This window comes from Halyomorpha halys, unplaced genomic scaffold, assembly GCF_000696795.3.
Source record: "Halyomorpha halys isolate HHAL.00 unplaced genomic scaffold, Hhal_1.1 Scaffold2460.1, whole genome shotgun sequence".
NCBI lineage: Eukaryota > Metazoa > Arthropoda > Insecta > Hemiptera > Pentatomidae > Halyomorpha > Halyomorpha halys.
In genome coordinates, this window is record NW_027106513.1 from 74,557 (window position 1) to 93,627 (window position 19,071).

Below are 19,071 nucleotides of genomic sequence, written 5' to 3' on the forward strand. Positions count from 1 at the left end.
TTTTTCATTTTGTTATCTATCAAATATATTTTCTATTTATTATTTATCAAATAACTGATTTTTGATTAGGCTTGTAAAGTTGAAGATCTTGGGAAAGTGAATTTTGAAGAAGAAATTAAAGCCCGTTTCAAAATGGTATTCGTTCCAAGTTGGTTTAATGTTGACTTGAAAACAGGAGTAAGTTTTATTCATTTATTTCCAATTTATATTTATGTAGTTAATCTAACTTTGAATATGTTAATTTGTTAATACCATTTTAATATTCCCTTACAGATGCTAACAATTCACTTAGGCCAAGATGAAGCTGATTGTTTTTCAGCTTGGGTGTCTGCGAAGGATGCTGGCTTGGCCCATAATGATATTATTGACCAGAAAGGTGAGAGATGGTTTGGCTTTTTTTTTTGGCAACAGATGGTTTGTTTTGTGAATGTTACAAATTATTCAGGAACAGCTCCTGAATTATTGTTACAGTTCAGAGTAAGATTTTTAGATTGTAAAATGTTTACTTGATATTGTCAGTTTAGAGTTATACATTTAACATGAAATTAATGCCATGATATCTTAATTTAATGCTATTTGCAAAATTTAAATTAAAAATTGCCATCCATAGTCTTCCATTTTCTTACTCTATACCTTCTTCCCCAGTTTTCCTCCATTATGCGTTTTCCTCTAACTTTCCAGACTGTATGTAACATTATAATTGTCTGTTGTAAAATTATTTTTCTCATTTAGAAAGTGACTATTTAAATATATGAATTTATGTTTTAATAGATATTTTATTTTTTAAATTTAGTAAACTACGGTAGCCTGCTGTTAAAGGCTCTTTTGGAACACTGGTGGTCAACGTTAGTTGCTGAAGAGGATGGAGATTGCCATCAAGATGGTCCCATTTCCAACAGCCCTGTTAAAGATTATTTTAGAGTACCTCAACACACGCCTTTAATTTTCAGGTAATTGGCATTTAGATTTAAATTCATGAATGAGACTTAATAAGGTATTTGATTCAAATCATTATTTTTGAGGTACTTCAAAATATTAATTGCATATTTGACATGTTATTCCATATTTACACCCTTTATGAAAGGAGAATGTTTATTTAGAGTTTAGTAGCATTAGGGTATTTGATTGAATTAAAATATGAATAAATATATATTAAGGAAGTGGATTCATCCCAGAAAATTTATTTTCTGTTCTGTCAGCCATAGTTGGACCCTCTTAAGGAATACTCAGCTTATTCCTAGTTGATATTTGATCCTTTAATGGGTCAGTAGAAAAACTGGTGTTTGATTGTTAATGTTGAAGGTATTATCTTCTCTTATAATTGTTGGCAAAAAAAACAGTATTTCCCTACTGAGTTAATTCTTAATTCAAGGCCCTTTCAAGTCATACAAGATTTTTTTTTTTAAAAACACCCAGGATTCTCTGAGACCAAGTTAGTCCAGTTGTGCCTAATCTCTCTCAAAGCTATTTAAATTCAGTCAGCTAAATGGATTAAAAGACGGAACTGGACTTATCTTTCATAAATCTTCACCTATGTAAGAGTGATTAAGAAACAGAATATAACACTCCTACATTTAAATTAGATTTATTTTATTTTGCTTTATGTTAGTTTTAAGTAAGATTTCACATATATACTTTTTTTTATTCCAAAAAAACTTTTATATACATTGAAATTATAAAATATATATATCTATTGACTGACACTGTTTAAATAGTGGAATTTCAGTTTTATGTTTTGTGACTTAATCAATTTTATTTGAATCTGATATCTGTATTCTCTTCCAATCAGCCCCTTCTAAATTAACTTACATCAGACTTATCAATAACAAGTCCCCCAATGCTTCACAACAAACTTATATCTACAATCTAATGACACACTTATACTAACTTATAAAATGGGAATCCTTGTTACCTACCACTTGCTACTGTATTTGCGTAGCCCCTTTACACCAAACTGAAATATGTTTCTTCTCTTTTTCCGTTGGTCGATGGTGGGCTTGTTAATGTTCAAAATCCAAAAGTAAATTTTATATATTATTTAAATCATTAACATTGTTGCATTCTTAAAATATATATATCTGTATCAATTTTTTATTTTATTATTTTTTTTTTTTTTTTTTTTTAGTGAGGTTGGTGGAAGAACATTGTACAGGCTTCTTGTTCAGGATGCTGGGGGCGAAACAGAAATGTCTATTTTGCATGAGACAGTACCATCATGGGTCGCTGACAAAGTTGTTGAAAAGAATTTACCTAAATTCAATAAAATTCCTTTCTATCTAGTGCCATATGCCAGTTCTAATGTTAAAAGCATAAAAAGGTGATAATATTAATTAGTTAGCATGCTTAATGACTCAATATCTATGTAGTCAGTAGAATAGTTGCATGATTTTGCTTCTTATGTATACTGTGTGATTTTCAAAAAAGAATCATCAGAAAAATTAAAATTTTAACGTTAAACAAACAACCGGATTTTTAGTTCAAATATTTGTTGTTAATTTATCTATGTATCCTTAAAGAGAAGTATTGTAGAATATGTACTAATATTTCTTTTTTAAGTGTTGGGTTTTATTCGTCATAAAATACATGATTTAGAGATATTTTTTAGTAAATATAGAATTGTTATTGTCATTTTTCAAATTTTGATTGTTTTGATATCAGAATAAATAAAAATTTGACAAAGCCCAAAAGAACATATTTCACAAAATATCCTTTGATATTGCTTCAGAATTCCGCTTCATTCATCATACACATTTTAATCAACTTCCAATTAGAGTTACTTCTTTACTATCCGATATATTTTGATATGTTGATAAAAAAAGGATCTCTCTGTAATATAAATTCCTACTACTGAACATACTTATTGTTGGGAACTGTTTTGAATTATTTTTGTTTAAAAAGTGTTTGAAATGTGAAGACTTTTATAATTGGAAGAAAAAAATAACAGTTTGTAATAATGATGAAAGTGTTCATGCAGTGAATCACAACTTTTTTTACATCAAAGATGCTGCCTTCAATTCATTCTACAGATAAATAATCCTCCATTAGATTCTTAGTAGTGGAGGCAAAGTAGTTAGTGATCATTTTAATTTAATAAAATCATAAGCTGTTTGTGTAAATTAACTAGTGGCTTTCTTTATGGGCAACAATGTCCATATTTCACACCACACCTCAATAGCTTAGGACTAAACCAAGATATCTCAAAAACCCTTGGAGATGATGATAAAACAATAGAATTAGTGTTTCAGTTTTTAAAATCACAACATTTGCTGACAAAAATATTAAAAATATAAAATTGAACGAAAGAAAAAAAATAATAATAAATGTATGGGAAGATGGTCAGGGTTGCGGTCAAAGGAGAAACAAAAATAGTTTACAACTATTTATTTTCCGACGTTTCGCCCCACTATTAAATAAATAGTTATAAACTATTTTTGTTTCTCCTTTGACCGCAACCCTGACCATCTTCCTATACATCAATTTTTACGGTCGACTATATATACATATATAAAATAATAAATAATCAAATTAAAAAAAAAAAATTAAACGAATATAAGCAAAATTAAATAAAATATAAATGGCGTTGATGACAATGAAGTTTGGTGCCACTAAACAAAAACAAACAAACAAACCAGCGGCTTTCTTTACCAAAAGAAAGTTGTTTTATAGTTTTATTATTTTTTTAAAATTATTATAGTTTGCATTTATAAATTGATAAAAACTAGCTATTTTGATTACTCAGAGATAGTTAAACCAATTTTATGCTAGATGGCCTTAATATTCTTTTTAGATGTCCTAGAGAATATCAGGAATTGATAGACTTATGAGTTTATTAAAAATGTTGAGTTCTCAACTGAAAGATTTGTGTTTATTTGGACCAAGGCAGCAATATATTTTATATCACTTTGGGCTATGTAAATAGTGATACAGTAAGGAACATCAAATATTTTATGAGAATTTTGGATTTTAAGGAGAGGAGAGGATTTTATGTATAATTATCCCTGCTTATAGTCATGTGAATAAATTTTTGTGCAAATTGAAGAGCGTTTGTCTGGTCTACTTGGAATGTAAGATTAGTTTACTATCAATGTCTATTATGAGAATTTAAAATAATTAGTTTATCTAAATATGGATCTGTTGAACTAACATTAATAGGATGTTATTAAAGGATGCATACAGGCTAGATGTCACAAGTTTTGTTGTAATGTTAAATATTCATTAAACGTACAATTACTATTATCCACAATTATTTAAAATAATACTGGAAGATTATTGATATACCGTGTGTAAAGATGAAAGGAATATGGTCTGGGTGCGGTCAAAAAAACTCAAATAGTAGAATTATACTATTTTATTGAGCCAACGTTTCGCCCCACGTTGCTTGGTTTAAAATAATACATTTTCTGAATTGTTAGTCAAGCTTCTTTTTACATTTTCTATGATTTCTGAGGTCTCAGTTTGGTTCTATCTAAAATATAGAATGATTAGTTGAGTACTATATGAGGAACTAGTCCATCAATTGGGTCTCTTAACTTTTTCGCTAGCACTAGGTGGTTATCTTGAAGTTTACGCCCTTTCCTAACATGAATGGGAGTGGAAGTGTCTTTCCCCTTCCCCTCTAAACTATATACTCTGGAACATTTTCTGATAACCAAGAATATGTCATATAATATGCAATAAAATCCTGTAAAATATGCTGTTAAAAAATATAAAATATACAATTCAAACTCTTCAAATATATAGCAAGACAACTAAAATATACTAACATACCTACAAAAGATTATGTATAAAGAAAACAATAGGAGAAAGGATTAAAAATTATTCGAAATTTTGTTTTTCTTTATTTCATAAACCAAAATATGTAAATAATCAACGGCTTATAAACTAAACAGTTAAAATTATTTTTATAGTCCAAAATAACAAAAACTATAAGTAGCAACACTAAAGAAAACAGCTAGAATTGGATTTAAAAAGAATAATTAATTGACTAATAAAACAATAAAGAAATCAAACACAAATTAATAGAAAAAATTAAACCAAGTAATAACGAACTGGAAATAGAAAATACATAAATTTGAAAGAAACAAAGTATAAGACAATATTTAAAATATGAAAGTAATAGGAATTTGAAATTATTAATATAAGAAAATTAGTAATGACTGCACTTAAAAACTAACTGGCATGATGGAAAAAATAAATAATATATAAATGTATTTGTCAGCATTATGTTTTGCATAAAAATTTCTTTCTTGTTGCTTTTCTAAATTTGATTTTGTAAATACTAATTTTCTGTCATCTAAACATTTTTTTATATGAAATGGTCTAAATATGCAAAAAAAATAATAATGATAATAATAATAAACCTATTTCATATTTAATTGCTTCTGGGTACACTGATTCTTAAAGATTTTTGATCAGCATATGCAAATATATACATATATCATCAAATATCCAAACAAAAAAAATAATAATAATAATGATAATAATAATAAACCTATTTCATATTTAATTGCTTCTGAGTACACTGATTCTTAAAGATTTTTGATCAGCATATGCAAATATATACATATATCATCAAATATGCAAACAAAAAAAAATAATAATAATGATAATAATAATAAACCTATTTCATATTTAATTGTTTCTGAGTACACTGATTCTTAAAGATTTTTGATCAGCATATGCAAATATATACATATATCATCAAATATGCAAAAAAAAAAAAAATAATAATAATAATGATAATAATAATAAACCTATTTCATATTTAATTGTTTCTGAGTACACTGATTCTTAAAAATTTTTGATCAGCAGCTTAAAAAAATGACCCAAACAAAGAATGCAATTGCATAAGAATCTGAGCTTTGTCTATAACACACTTGCCATCTTGGATTCGTTTTTTCTCCTATTAGTTTTCTTACATCTCGTCTATTTCTTCTCATTTAAAACAAACATAAACTTGTGGTATACAAAGGATAAGTAAATACTTATATTGAAATAAATTAAAATTAAAATGGTTACTTTTTTAACTTGATATTGGGCAAAATATCTCTTGTGCAGTATTGTCACATTTAACATAAATGATGGATAAGTTTTTTTTTTTTTTATATTAGATTCTTTTATAGTAACTGACTCAATGACATTGTGATCTAGTATTACTCTTCTAGATGCAACTCATGTCCCATACAGCTTATGAGGAGTGTTATCTACAATTTTAAACAGTCACCATCTCATATTTTTTTATCAGTGACAGCATTACAATTTGAAATAAGTATTTTTACTTACAGCAATTAGCCTTTCCTTGTTTTCTAAAAAAAATGTATAACTAATTCTTTATTTAATTCTCTTAACCTTACAATAGGCCTAAAACTAGGTCTTTCCAGTCTCGGGAATTTCTTAGATCGTGTCATATAAAAAAACCTCTTAGATGTCCTTGAACTACATTGCCCATATGTTAAACAAGGGAAGAAAGGAACATTATTCAAGAGACCAATAAAAAGCCATCGTGAATCCACAATATATATCTATTAAGAAAAAATACTAGTGACTATTACTTAAAATCTTGTTAAAAATGTAGTTTTATCCTGCATAAAATTGATCACTGATAATTTAGTATTCTATGTATAATGTTCATAAATAAATAATTAGCATAATAAATAGTGAAATTAAGAGGATTACCTTGTTGATTGTGGTGATCTATGATATCAAAACAATATCTGGCGAGCATATTATAGATTTTGCGAATCACCCTTTCTGACAGATGTAATGAGTTAGGAAAATAGCTGAGAGCACCTATTTATTGAGCTGGCATAGGCCAGCTACTATACAATAAGAACATCCTTGAAATGTCTTTTTCCGATCTCATGACTAAGTCCACCTTAAAATTTGGGCCTTTAGCTGATATCTTATTTCTTTTTGTTCATATTTATTTACAAAATGATCCAAATCGACAATCATGATCATATTTCATATTGAAATCACTAATTAGATTACCTGCTTGCTGTCTTTGGATAGGTCAAAAGTTATTACTCTTACAACTTCGATTGAATAGTTTTGATTATGGAGGAAGAAAAATAATATTATTATCATCAGTATTTAGATAGAGTTTTCTCTTACTTGGAATGGCCTGGTTGCTTATCCAGTTAATCGCCTATGCTTTTTTAACTACTACATATTATTAAGTTTTGTTATTTTTCATTAATTTTTTTTCCTTTTATTCTTAATCATCCCTTTTTATTTGAAACTATTATAATCATTCGTTTTTAAAATAAAAAAGTTTTATGGTGAAAACCACTGAGTGAATACTTCAAGGACAAGTAACAAACTAATAAAGATAAGGTTCACATTATAGAGATAAGAATTTCAGGCTTTTGATTGATCAGGTTTTGCTTCTTACTCTTTAACAAGGGCTCGTCTTGTGGGAAAATTTCTTTAATTAAAAATGAGCCATTTGAAATTCCAGTTCTTTCTTCATCCAAAATTCATTCAAGGCTAGGTTTATTTAAATATATGATTATTTATAGTTAATTTCTATTTATCATTCTCAAATATTGATTTAGACTTGTCATTAATCAGTGGTCGGTTTTCATGCAACCATCGATCAATAAAACTCAAATTAAAGCTTTCTACAGTATTTTTTAAACATAAAACCAATTACTTCAAAGATTATTCTTTCTTTACTAATTCAAGTCTTTATTATCAGTATAATTTTCAGGTGCTTGATTAGTTATATGTATTATTGATTAGTAATATATTAGTCATGTAATAATCATCTTATATTTTTTATCATTACTAAGGGAGTACCCATCCCACCTAATGGCGGACCAACTTCTATTTTACAAATTATACAACTATTCATTTAATTATACTCTCTCGATCCATTTTTGTTATTCCACCTTGTTTGTAAAATAAAATATTATGTGGCGGGGATCACTAAAAATTTTTTTATATAATAGAGAGAAAGTATGTTACCTCATTATGATACCTTGTAGAGATATTAGTTATTACTATTATTATAACCGTACAATTAAATAGTATTCAATATCAGCTGTCTTATTCCCAATATATTCTATTCCAGTTGAATAGTCTGACAGCGTCCAAATACTAAAATTTTAAAATAGCTTACTTTAAAATAACTTCAACATAATTGATCATACCTCATTATTAGTAGTAATAAAAAACATAAATTTAAACTATGAAAGAATTTGATTTTTAACTAAAGGAGAAATATTTTCCTAGATCAAAATCAAATTTCCGGATAAAGAGTGGTATAATAGATGTTAAGGATTCTTTTTAATTATTATATAAATCATAAAAGGTAATTAAAAGTGATGAAAAATAAATAAACACAATTGATAAATTCTCTGGTTCTTAATAGTCAGTTTTTACTTTATTTTACCTATAGATGAAAGGATTAATGTCAAGTCAAAGCCAAGTGGTAGCTGAATCTAATTCTTTGATAGCAAGAATTAGAAGATAGCTAAACGATAATTTCATGCGGAGTTTTACGTTTTCATGCCAAAGGAACAAATTGTTTTTCTCAACAACTTGAAGAATATGTTATTAACCTAAACTATTGAAATCACTATCTCTGTTCCGGTGGTTAGGAGTTCAAAAGGAACCTTTACTAGCCCAACCGTGTAAGGTGAAGAAAAGAATTATATAGTCGAATTTTGTTATTGCTGTATTTGAAATAAAAAACTGTAAGACAAAATATTGAATCATATAAACTAGAAAAAATTGAACTTCTAATAATACAAATTAAAATTATTTTTAAACTTAAAAAACAAAATATTGTTTTTTCTCTTAGCGACTTTATGAATAAAATAGTCTATATGTCACCCTGGATGATGGGGCCCCGTTTTAGAGAAATGTCCTCTTGGAGGAGAAGAGCCGCCCGCTGAGAAATGTCCTTGGGGAAGAGAAGAGCCGCCTACTGTGGCTTAAAACAATTATCAGGGTTGGCCAGCCTGCTAGCAACTACTGACTACCTAGAGAGATAAGGGCCACTGACTTGGTGTATGTATACCACACTGGTATTAGTTACACCTCTGTCGCAAATAAAAACATGCTAATGCGCAATGATTACAACAGATACATTTATTTGTATTTATTAAATGGAAAAAATTATTAAACATATGTTGGTCGCAACAACCTCTGGTAGTCAAAGCTTGTATTTTCATGCCATATCTTTTACAATTAGAGGTATCAAAAAATATTTCTACAAATTTCTATTTATTGAATCTTAAAACTTTTTTTACTAACATATTTGTTTCTTCCATTTTGACTGTTTTTCAAATTGTTCAATTCAGATTCTGTTCAATTGGAATCATCTGGAATTTTCTCAATTATTGGAACTATTTCTAACTTTAACTTTGAACAACTTCAAGTGATTTCTTATCTGTTCAACTTAACTTGAGTTGGGTTTGATTGTAATGATAAAATGAATCGTTTTTCTTTGTTATATTTGTAAATTAAAATTTTTAAATCTTTTATCTACAGTTTTTAATAGCGTTAACTTGTTTATTTTTATTATTGTGCACATGTATTAATTTTCCTTTTGCTTTCAGGGAAAGGCTATCAGCTAATGACTTCATTCAGATGCACAAAGTTGCAGAACATGTCTACGAAAAGATGTTGGGATCAGAGACCGGATCAATGGCTGGTGCAGGCTCTCCCGCTGACAGATATGAAGACAATGATTCAACTTCACTCGCAGAGGATAAAGTTGAATTGCTCTGTAATGATCAAGTAAGTTTTTTGAGGATCAAGGCCAGCATATCGGAATGTTTTTTTTTTTTTAATAATTTTTAAACTAATGTAATTGCTTTTTTATTAAAATGTTATTTGTAGATGTCAATAGAAATATGTAATTTTTACTAACACTTACCAATAAATGTAATATATTCTATGGGGAAGTATTACTATTGTGCTAAATTTTGATTCGATTTTTGAACAGTTTTGATATCTGTCTCCTGAGTCCAAATAACCAAGCCTCACAAAATGTTTTTTTTTTTTTTAATCTTCCACACAAGGCCTTTCATTTTGTTTATTTGAAACTAGTTCTCGTTAGCAGTAATACGGATAAATACAAAATATTAAAATAAATATAAAATATAAAGGAATTTGATGAATAACTAGCGACCATAACGAAGATTCCTGATTTCCTTAAAATAAATTATTTATTTATTATGTCCTGGTGATATAAGTACTGTTTGAACTCAAGAATATGTATCTAAGCCTTGTGTTATTTCTGTAACTGCTGATTCAGTTAAATAATTTAATTTATTTTAAAGTAATGAGATGGTGCAAAATTTTCGACAGAAATACACATTTTGAGGTCCCCTGATTCCAAATTACCAAGTCTCTTATTTAAAATTACTTATTTAAGGCAGGTATATGCCAGGAGTGTTAAGGTGCAACTTATTCGATAAAATCATCTGACAGGAAGTCCTACTTTATAGAATTGATTTTTCACATTTTTTCGATTTTATCGAAAACGGCTCATACAATTTTGATTTCAACTAAGTATATTCATGTGCTATTAAGTTTTCTTTAATATAAAAAAGGTCTTATCCTCATTGAAATAGTGAGACAGGGTTTTAATGCAGATTTTTTTTTATAAGTCTTCTTCTTAAGTACCTTTAATTTTGTTTACTTGAAAAAATAAACAGTTATTTTTAGCAATAAAAAATAATTGATTAATGGAAAATATCAAAGAATTTTATGAATGATTAAAGGAGAAAAAAGGAACAATATATGCATCCGATTCAAACGGGAAAAGCCAAAGCCCCTATTCTTTGCTGATTGTATTACGGTTTAGTTATCTTTTGGTTAACAGTTGTATTCTTGGTAAGAATAAAATTTGTTCTTGTTATTCCTTTCTTGAGAAACCCTTAGATACTAATCCTTTTAGTAATAGGAAAATAAATATTTGTTGTTTATAATTTTCCCCTTCCCCGGTCTTCAGATTTTTTTTGAGAAGCACAAAAGTAGCTTCAACTTAGGGATGTATGTAGGGTGGTAAGCGAAAGTTCTGTGATCCACAAGTAACACCAGATATTTTATTCTTCATCGAGAACATTTTATCTTGACATAAATTCCAATAAATATTAAATTGTGCTATTCTCTGTTACAGGTACTAGATCCAAATATGGATTTGAGAACAGTGAGGCATTTCATTTGGAAATCGTCTGCTGACCTGACACTGCACTATCGCCCATTAAAAGGAAACTTGAGGCCATGATCCCACGAGCGACCAATGCTTAAGAGCTTCCACAGAAATTACTCATCATTCGTTATTTAGTTCGAGCAAATGTAAAAAGTGTAAAAGACTTGTGAAAAGCCATGGTTTGCTATATATATATTTGTACAGTGTTGAATATTTGTGATCGCCAATTGACATTTTTCGACTTTTTTGACTTAAGCATTGTTTAAGTACTGCTTAGCCATTATATCAGTATTATATAATTGCCTTCACTTCCTAATGTCAAGTTGAGTTTTATAGAAGCTGCTGTTATAGTACAAAATTTATTTCTGTTTTTTTTTTCAAATTATTTTTTAAAGGCTTCTAAGATATACTAAATATCTTATGGCATTAACATAGTGAATGTAACTATATTGTACCTTCAGATAAGGTGGCTGTTTCAAATGTATTTTTAGATCAAAAGATCAAGGCCCAGAAAACAATACCGCCTATCTTGAATAATTGGAATGTCAAAACTATAATTAGAGTAGAACTTACTAGTAATCCATTACTTTTCCTTAATATTAACCAAAGATTGTTAGTGATAAACTCATAAATTTTGGACATTATAACAAATTATCTAAGTTCTTTATCAGTGCAGTATTTAGATTTGAGCTTTGGTAACTTAATTAGAACATATCAGATAGATACAAGGGAGCGACTATTCATTTTTTTTTTTTTTTTTTTTTAATGTTAAATTGTAATATGATTGTTTACTTTTAGAATTGCTTATTTTTAAGTTGCATTCCATAGCTAGTCAGTGCCTTGATCATAAAACTGTGTAATGAAGCAACTAAAACCATTAGAAATTTATAATGAAAATCATCTTGGCACTTTTTATTTCTATACATTTCCAGATCATTTCTGCAGTATATAATGTATAGGTATATTTTAATTGTATGAACTATATAGTGTTTTAACTATATAGACATTTTTTATTATTAAAAATAATACATTCCAATTTTATTATCCACATTTTCAATTGAAACATATTTATGAAATATCATATGTATATGTGGACATGTAAAGACAATATTAGTAATTTTATATTGCATTCTGTTACTTTCATATATATATATATTTTTACTAACTGTCAATTATCTAAGAAATACTGCAAGCATTGTTCTCTTGAGTTAAAATAAAATATTGGACTGTTAAGCCACTTTTTTATATTTATGGCTAGTGTTCAACTTATCTGAGAATATGAAAATAGAAATATAATATTTTCTCGCCCTCTTGAATTTTGATCAGAGCATGGATAATGTTAATTATTTCTTCCTCAATTCTCAACAAAAGTCCCTTTCAGTGTCGTCACCACAACATATGGGCGTCTTTTTACTTTTTTATGAAGCTTTTCATCACTCACCGGAGGGAGGAAGGAGGAATGTTAAGTTTTTTTTTGTATACTTTTTAAAACAATATCTCAAATTTCTTTTGTAATGCTATTCATAACTGATCATATTTCGATGTCAACATACTGAAAAAGCGTTTTAACTCAGTACAAATATTTTAGAATTTTATCTATAAGGAAATTAGAAAGCTGCAAAAACATACTTGCTTGAGCACTTCCTTGTCTGTATTGATGGGCAATCATGAAACAACAGTTGTGATGTAGCGAAGACCACAACACTTAAAATTGCTAGTATCCCAAGTACTGGGAAAAGAGCTGGGAATTTAAAACAGCTGGGGAAAAAAATGAGTTTCGAATTTTTCTGGTAAAAATTATGTAATTATTCTACTTATTTTTAAAAACTCGTGAGAATTGTTAATCAAAAAAATGGAACAATATTTCATGCATGTTCCCAATCATTTAATTTTTAAGTTATGATGTTCTGCAGGGACTGAGCTATTTGGAATTTTTATATTCTAGGCCTGTTGCTAGCAACTCTGTCTTAAGCTCTTAAAATTGTGATGTCACCACTTGAAAATATGGGTTTGGACAATTGCAATATTGCGGAAATTCTTAAGTGAAGTAATTGGGAAAACAGTGGTGTACTTTGATTTCATAGTATCAAAAGTACCAATTCTTCACAATATCTCCTTGCCAGTATGTTAGACTGTCTTTTTATTTGGGATTTTACAGAATAATGTTACTGGGAAAAAGAGAAAATTCATTGAAAGTAAAATTTTGTTCCCTAAATTCTCAAGTTTAAAAATTTCAAAAATTACTCTCAACTACAAATATTAAAATACCCATCACTAAATGGGATGAATTGAATTCTATCTAAAACATTTCACATTTATTTTTAAAGTTATGAGTTAAATAAAGGCTCCTAAAGTGCAATTTTATTTGATATATTACCTGTAACTTTATTTTGATAGCAAGTAGGTTTAAAAGCATTATCCATTATAAGTTTTTTTTTTCAAAAGGAAGCTCCTGTTTACTTAGTATCCACCACCGCTACTTTTCTTTTAATTGTCAACTTGATATAAATTTGATACAATTTTACTTTTTAAAGGGTTATATCATACTTGTGGGTCTCCTTAAAGGTTTAATTATATCAGCATGCAAACTTATTTGTATATATTATTTATTTGTATGTTAAATATTTTAAGTAGTATATTGGCATTACATGTATGTATGACATAGACTCTTTTTAAATAATTATTGTTATGTTGCTAGAAAAATTTGTTTTATAATTTGTCCCTAAAAATTCATGTAATGCAATATGTTTTCAGTCTTACATTATATACCTTCCTATATCCCTATAATTTTTTAGACAACGAAAAAACATGTAGCGTATGCCTACATTCAAAAATTTTACTTTACCTTATCTGTTTTTTTATATTTGTCTGGAAGACAATAGCGTTTACAATGACCCTTTCTTAATTTATAGATCACTTACTATTTAAAATTTTGAGGTATTTTTGGTATTCAATCCGTTTCAGGTTAAAACTCCAGTCTTTTCAATATTGGTGCTCTTTGAGGCCAAAAGTAATTTTTATCAAATTAACAATCTATACTTTATATTATGTACAAGAATGGAAGGATTTTTTTTCTTTAGTTAAAACATCCTTGGATTTATAGTTTTTCTGTGCAATAAGAGATCTCAAGGCTGTGAGGTAAAACAAAATAGTCTGTGCATCAGTAGATAGGTTAAGTAATAAGAAATAAGTAGTTTTATAAAACGTTCTACCTTAGTACTATGATTGTTGCATAAAAACAGTATAAACAAGACAAAATTTTATCTTATTTAAGTATCAATATTGTAATAAACAATAATTTTATTTCTTGAGGACAAAACCAACAGCATAATACTGCTGTTCTACCATCCTTAGTTAAAGCGTCCTATCTACAAAATATCGATTTTTCATTTATTTGTTAGTTGTGATGTCCTCCATCCGTTCTACTAACTTAATCCATCCCACCTGCTTCTTGCTGAAATATTTGTCCTATCTGCAATTTTTTTAATATTGCTAACTTCATATGACATTTTAAACATTGTGGAAAGGATATGACATTTAAATTTATGATAAGATATTGACATATAACTTAGTTGTAATATTTTTAGTCCTGTTATTGTAGTTGCTTATTTTACATGAATTTTTGTTTTTTTTTATTATGAAATTTACATTATAGTATTTTTGTTAAAATATATTTTGTTTTATTCTGTCAACATTTCTTTGAATGTTTTGTTAATTATTAAATATTATAAGAAATCTTAATATTTTTGTGATATATTTTTTAAAGTTTAAATGTCCTATCTTAACCACAATAAGCTAATGATTCCCTGTCCTACATACTTAGTTCAGTTTGTGCCAAAACCAATTCAAAATTTTCAAAAAGCCATTAACTTTCCATAAACGTTTCAGTACTTATTTTTAACTAACATTTGAAAATATTTGATTTCATTAAGAAATGTGTTCACTATTGTCCTCATGATTGAACAGGATGTCCAGATCATAACCATTTTTCAATACAAAGATTATTACTTTTTACAATCAATTTTTTCATTAATTAAATTGTATTAAATTTAATTAAATAAAATAACAAAAAAATATAAACTCATCTTTTATTTATTTTATTATAAACAAATATTTATTTTCTCACCAATAACTATGTCATTATAAAACACCAATAAATAAAAGTAAAATTTGATAAACGTAACAAGGTATTGCCCCATAATTATAGGTTAAATATACATTTTTATTTTTAACTAGAAGTCTAATAGATATTGTGATCACTGGCTAACAAGACAACTGTTATAAAACTTCAAGACATTACCTTGTGCTCAGGAAAGAAACACAAAAACAATCTTATATTAAAAAGAAAATATCTATTTATTGATATTAGCAATGCACATAGATATTAAAACATAAATAGACATCTTTAATGAAGTAATCATATTACAAAACTCCTTTCTAGCTTTAATCATCAACAGTGTAATCAATCTTTGTCACAAATCATAAAAATTATGAATAGTAAAACAGATTACAATACGAAGAACAATTTACTTCAACAGTGACTCCAAAATGTCAAAATATTAAAAACATTGAATAATATATAATATATATGTATATTTAATTCATACTCCTCAATAAATCAAATTAAATTATTTAATGTGATAATTAAAATTTGAGTAATTTAATAATCTTGAAAATAAATGAAATTTAAGAATATCATATAATGCTGCAAAAGAGATCAACCTGTAACAATGTATTAATTATTTCAATACTTGATAAAGTAATGCAACATTTAATCGGACTCTACTACTAATTTAACTAGTTGAATATCACAAAATATACTTTCTATAATTTAAATTTTTAAATACTACACTAATAATATAACAAATACATCTGTTAGTCGAACAACATTTATGCAAAATCTCATTACTTTTCAAACGATAACTCTTTTTTTTTTTTTTTGAGATAAAATAATTACTTTATCTTCATAAATGATAGATTAAAACCAGACCTTAAAATGTATATAATGCCAGGTACATATTATTTATGTATTTTTGGTATAAAGTTGTCCTTTTTAAGGAGATACAATTTACATTAAAAAAAGTCTCCTATATGCAAGGAATGAAATAATGACAACAATGACTGCAATTAATGCATTACAACATCTATCACTGATAGAAAATCCTGAAAGCTGGATGGCTTCTTGATTAACAATGTTTTCTTCGCCGCCGGCTGAGGTGGGACTAGTTGTTACTCTTTTATTCTGTTCAGAATCTTTGGCTTCCTGTTCCTTACCAATAACTGTTTCTTCAGCCTTTAAATAAAATAATCATAGTTTAATAATAAAAATTGAGCAGAAAATTAAATGTAACAATGGTAACAGGTAATAAAAGTCATACATAAGGAATATAAGTTAAACAGGTTTAAAAAACTATTCTTCAAATACAAAATGTGAAGATAATAAAGAAGGTGAATTACATAATCCTGTAAGATGCAAACCTGATTTCACATTCAAACTCAATATTTATGAATAATCAATAAATTCCAAAAAATAAATACCTCATATTTAAGCTAAGTCTAATAGCAAATCAAAATGCATTATTTTAGTATAATAATATATTAAGATATTGAATTAAATTTTTACACTTAAGTATTTAAAATACTAATTTATTTAATACATCAGTGAATATTTGGCATGAAGATTTTAAATAATACATAATAGAGATTTAAAAATTAATCTTACTCGGCTTGTATTTTCAATCCTAACGAAGATAACCAGTGTAATAAGAAGTAATTGATATTTTAAAAATTTGTAAACAATTATATATTGTAAGTATTGTAAAATAATATTTTTTTTACTCTTAAAATGCTATGGTATTCATTTGACTACCTCAACAGTAGCATATTTTTTTTCCTATTTAAATATGGAACAATTCCTTTAATATATTAAGTAATAACATTTTTGAATGGAATATGGTCCGGGTGCGGTAAAAAAAAACTCAAGTGGGTATATTATTTTTAGAGATTTCAAAATAATTAATTCCATTCATCTATACACACAGTCAATCAACAATCTTCCAGTAATAACATTTTTATGTGATAATACTCCAATAATATGAATTTCTTGGCAAAATCCATATCAATAGATACCAGTCAGGTTGCACTCAAATGAGACCCAAACTCAGAATTCTTTCTAATTAAGTATGTGTGTAATTTAAATAAATAATAATATATTTGTGTGTGATTCGAAAATCTCTTTATATCCAACTTTTTTAACCCATTTTGTAAATGAAAATCCAACAAATACAGCGGGTTGTGCAAATGACTCTGCTTTTCTCTGGATTATTCATGAGCGAAAGGAAGTATTGCACAGTTTGCTCTTTCAATCTTGGCCTCTTTAGTGTTAAATGTTTTGATTCAAAAGTTCAATGCAATTCAACATCAATATTCAATGTTAAAAAACATAAAACAAAAAATTAGACCTGTATTAATGGTTTTAGCTTTTCAATGGGAGATATTTTAGAAGAAGATTTAACATCACTTTGCCGTGATGAACACTTTACTACAAGAATTGACAGAACATTATTTATTGGCATTTCCTAAACCTTGGATTATTTTTTAATTTATCATAAGACAAGACAATCCTAATAATGATTAAATGTTTAATAATGTAAAAATTCCTTCTCACCTTAAATACCACACTCTTTATTAATTGTGATTCTGCTGCTGAGACAGTCATAGAGTTACTACCAAGAAGACTACTGATCAAACCACACTTGGGACATTTCCAAGTTCGAGATCTAAAAAATTAAAAAAGAAACATGATAGAATAAACATACAGAGGCAGTATTTGATAATATAGAACTGATTCTTATTTAAGAGTCAAGTTGCGTTTTGACCTCTACACAGAAATTTGATCTTCCAGTCTCAGGGTTGATTCTCGAATGAAAAGAACATGAAATAAATTATTAACTTTACCCAGAATTCTACCCTGGGCTAATGAATCAGGAGTCAAGTAACTTAATGAATTTACCACTCCTTCCTTTACCTACAAGAGAAGTGGTACAATTCATTCACAACAGATTACCACATAATATTATCTGTATCAAGTAAACAATTACTTCCGTGCAAGTATCTTCCTCTCTTCAGGAGTATAATCCAATGAACCAATGGTCCCTTTTCCTGGAGTGGGCATAAAAGCAATAAGCGCTAATAAGGCTGTTCTTATAGACCATGAAGGAATCCATGTTTCTGGGTGGTGGCCAGAAATACTTAAGCAAATTTTTTTATTAACTTCAAAGCGTCCATTAGGCTGTAACAAGATTAAACATTTAAAAACACATTAAGAATCAATATGATTATTTAAATAAGGGGTATTTAATACCCTTGAACTTACAGTTAAAAGAATGATGTTTGGAGGTTTCATTGGATATTCATTTGGTAGTATTATCCTTCCATGATACACTCCATTTTCAAAATCGGTCCCTGATGCACCCTTTACAGTAAAATGCCATTCAAATAGATTGTCATCCAATGGATAGGCACTATAATCTTCAGTGGGTTCTTTTAATTCGCAAGCCTCAAGCATTAAACGCTTTACAGCTATAATTAATAACAAATAGACAATTAATAATGGAAAAATTATACTGATAAAACTAAATTTATTCAATTATTTACCTGGTACTTTGGTATTATATTTGACTTCAAAATCCATTTTTACTGAAAATAAATCACTTTACATTCACTTTAAAGGACACTTCATGTGTTACATCACTATAAAATGAATATTTAGACAACTATGATTTGTTTATGCATTGTGTCGAAAGTACTTGTATAAAATTCATATCTGATGTGGACAATAGTTATTGGTTCACCGCTTGAGATCAGACCTTTAACAAATAGGAATTAAACAGCTGATACTGAGT

At 27.7% G+C, this 19,071-nt stretch overlaps 2 protein-coding genes and 1 long non-coding RNA gene across 5 annotated transcripts in view; 1 reads left to right on the forward strand and 2 right to left on the reverse strand.

Annotated features, from left to right (window-relative positions):
* The window catches only part of LOC106691528 (WD repeat-containing protein 48), a 17,072-nt gene extending 4,589 nt beyond the window's left edge, over window positions 1-12,483 (forward strand). The window contains exons 8-13 of the mRNA XM_014437322.2: window positions 70-177; window positions 274-376; window positions 794-950; window positions 2,126-2,317; window positions 9,567-9,747; window positions 11,135-12,483. Of these exons, the coding sequence (XP_014292808.1) occupies window positions 70-177; window positions 274-376; window positions 794-950; window positions 2,126-2,317; window positions 9,567-9,747; window positions 11,135-11,242 (849 nt within the window). The 3' untranslated portion in view covers window positions 11,243-12,483. The remainder of the gene's footprint in view (window positions 1-69; window positions 178-273; window positions 377-793; window positions 951-2,125; window positions 2,318-9,566; window positions 9,748-11,134) is intronic.
* On the reverse strand, window positions 4,333-7,323 carry LOC106691529 (uncharacterized). Of its 3 annotated transcripts, none has more exons than XR_010842732.1 (3): window positions 6,676-7,323; window positions 4,531-4,641; window positions 4,333-4,465 (listed from the first exon to the last, which is right to left on the reverse strand). It is a non-coding gene; the product is annotated as an uncharacterized lncRNA (long non-coding RNA). The 3 variants fall into 3 exon arrangements; XR_001344802.3 differs by having other exon boundaries at window positions 4,333-4,641; window positions 6,676-6,874; window positions 6,991-7,321; XR_010842731.1 differs by having other exon boundaries at window positions 4,333-4,641.
* A 2,758-nt stretch (window positions 12,484-15,241) lies between the features above and the next one.
* Window positions 15,242-19,052, reverse strand: LOC106691531 (ubiquitin-conjugating enzyme E2 J1). Its single transcript, XM_014437324.2, has 5 exons — window positions 18,824-19,052; window positions 18,543-18,748; window positions 18,268-18,458; window positions 17,835-17,946; window positions 15,242-16,460 (listed from the first exon to the last, which is right to left on the reverse strand). Exons 1-5 carry the CDS (start codon window positions 18,858-18,860, stop codon window positions 16,236-16,238), a joined length of 771 nt encoding a protein of 256 aa, XP_014292810.1. The 5' UTR covers window positions 18,861-19,052; the 3' UTR covers window positions 15,242-16,235.
* Between the last annotated feature and the right edge of the window lie 19 nt (window positions 19,053-19,071).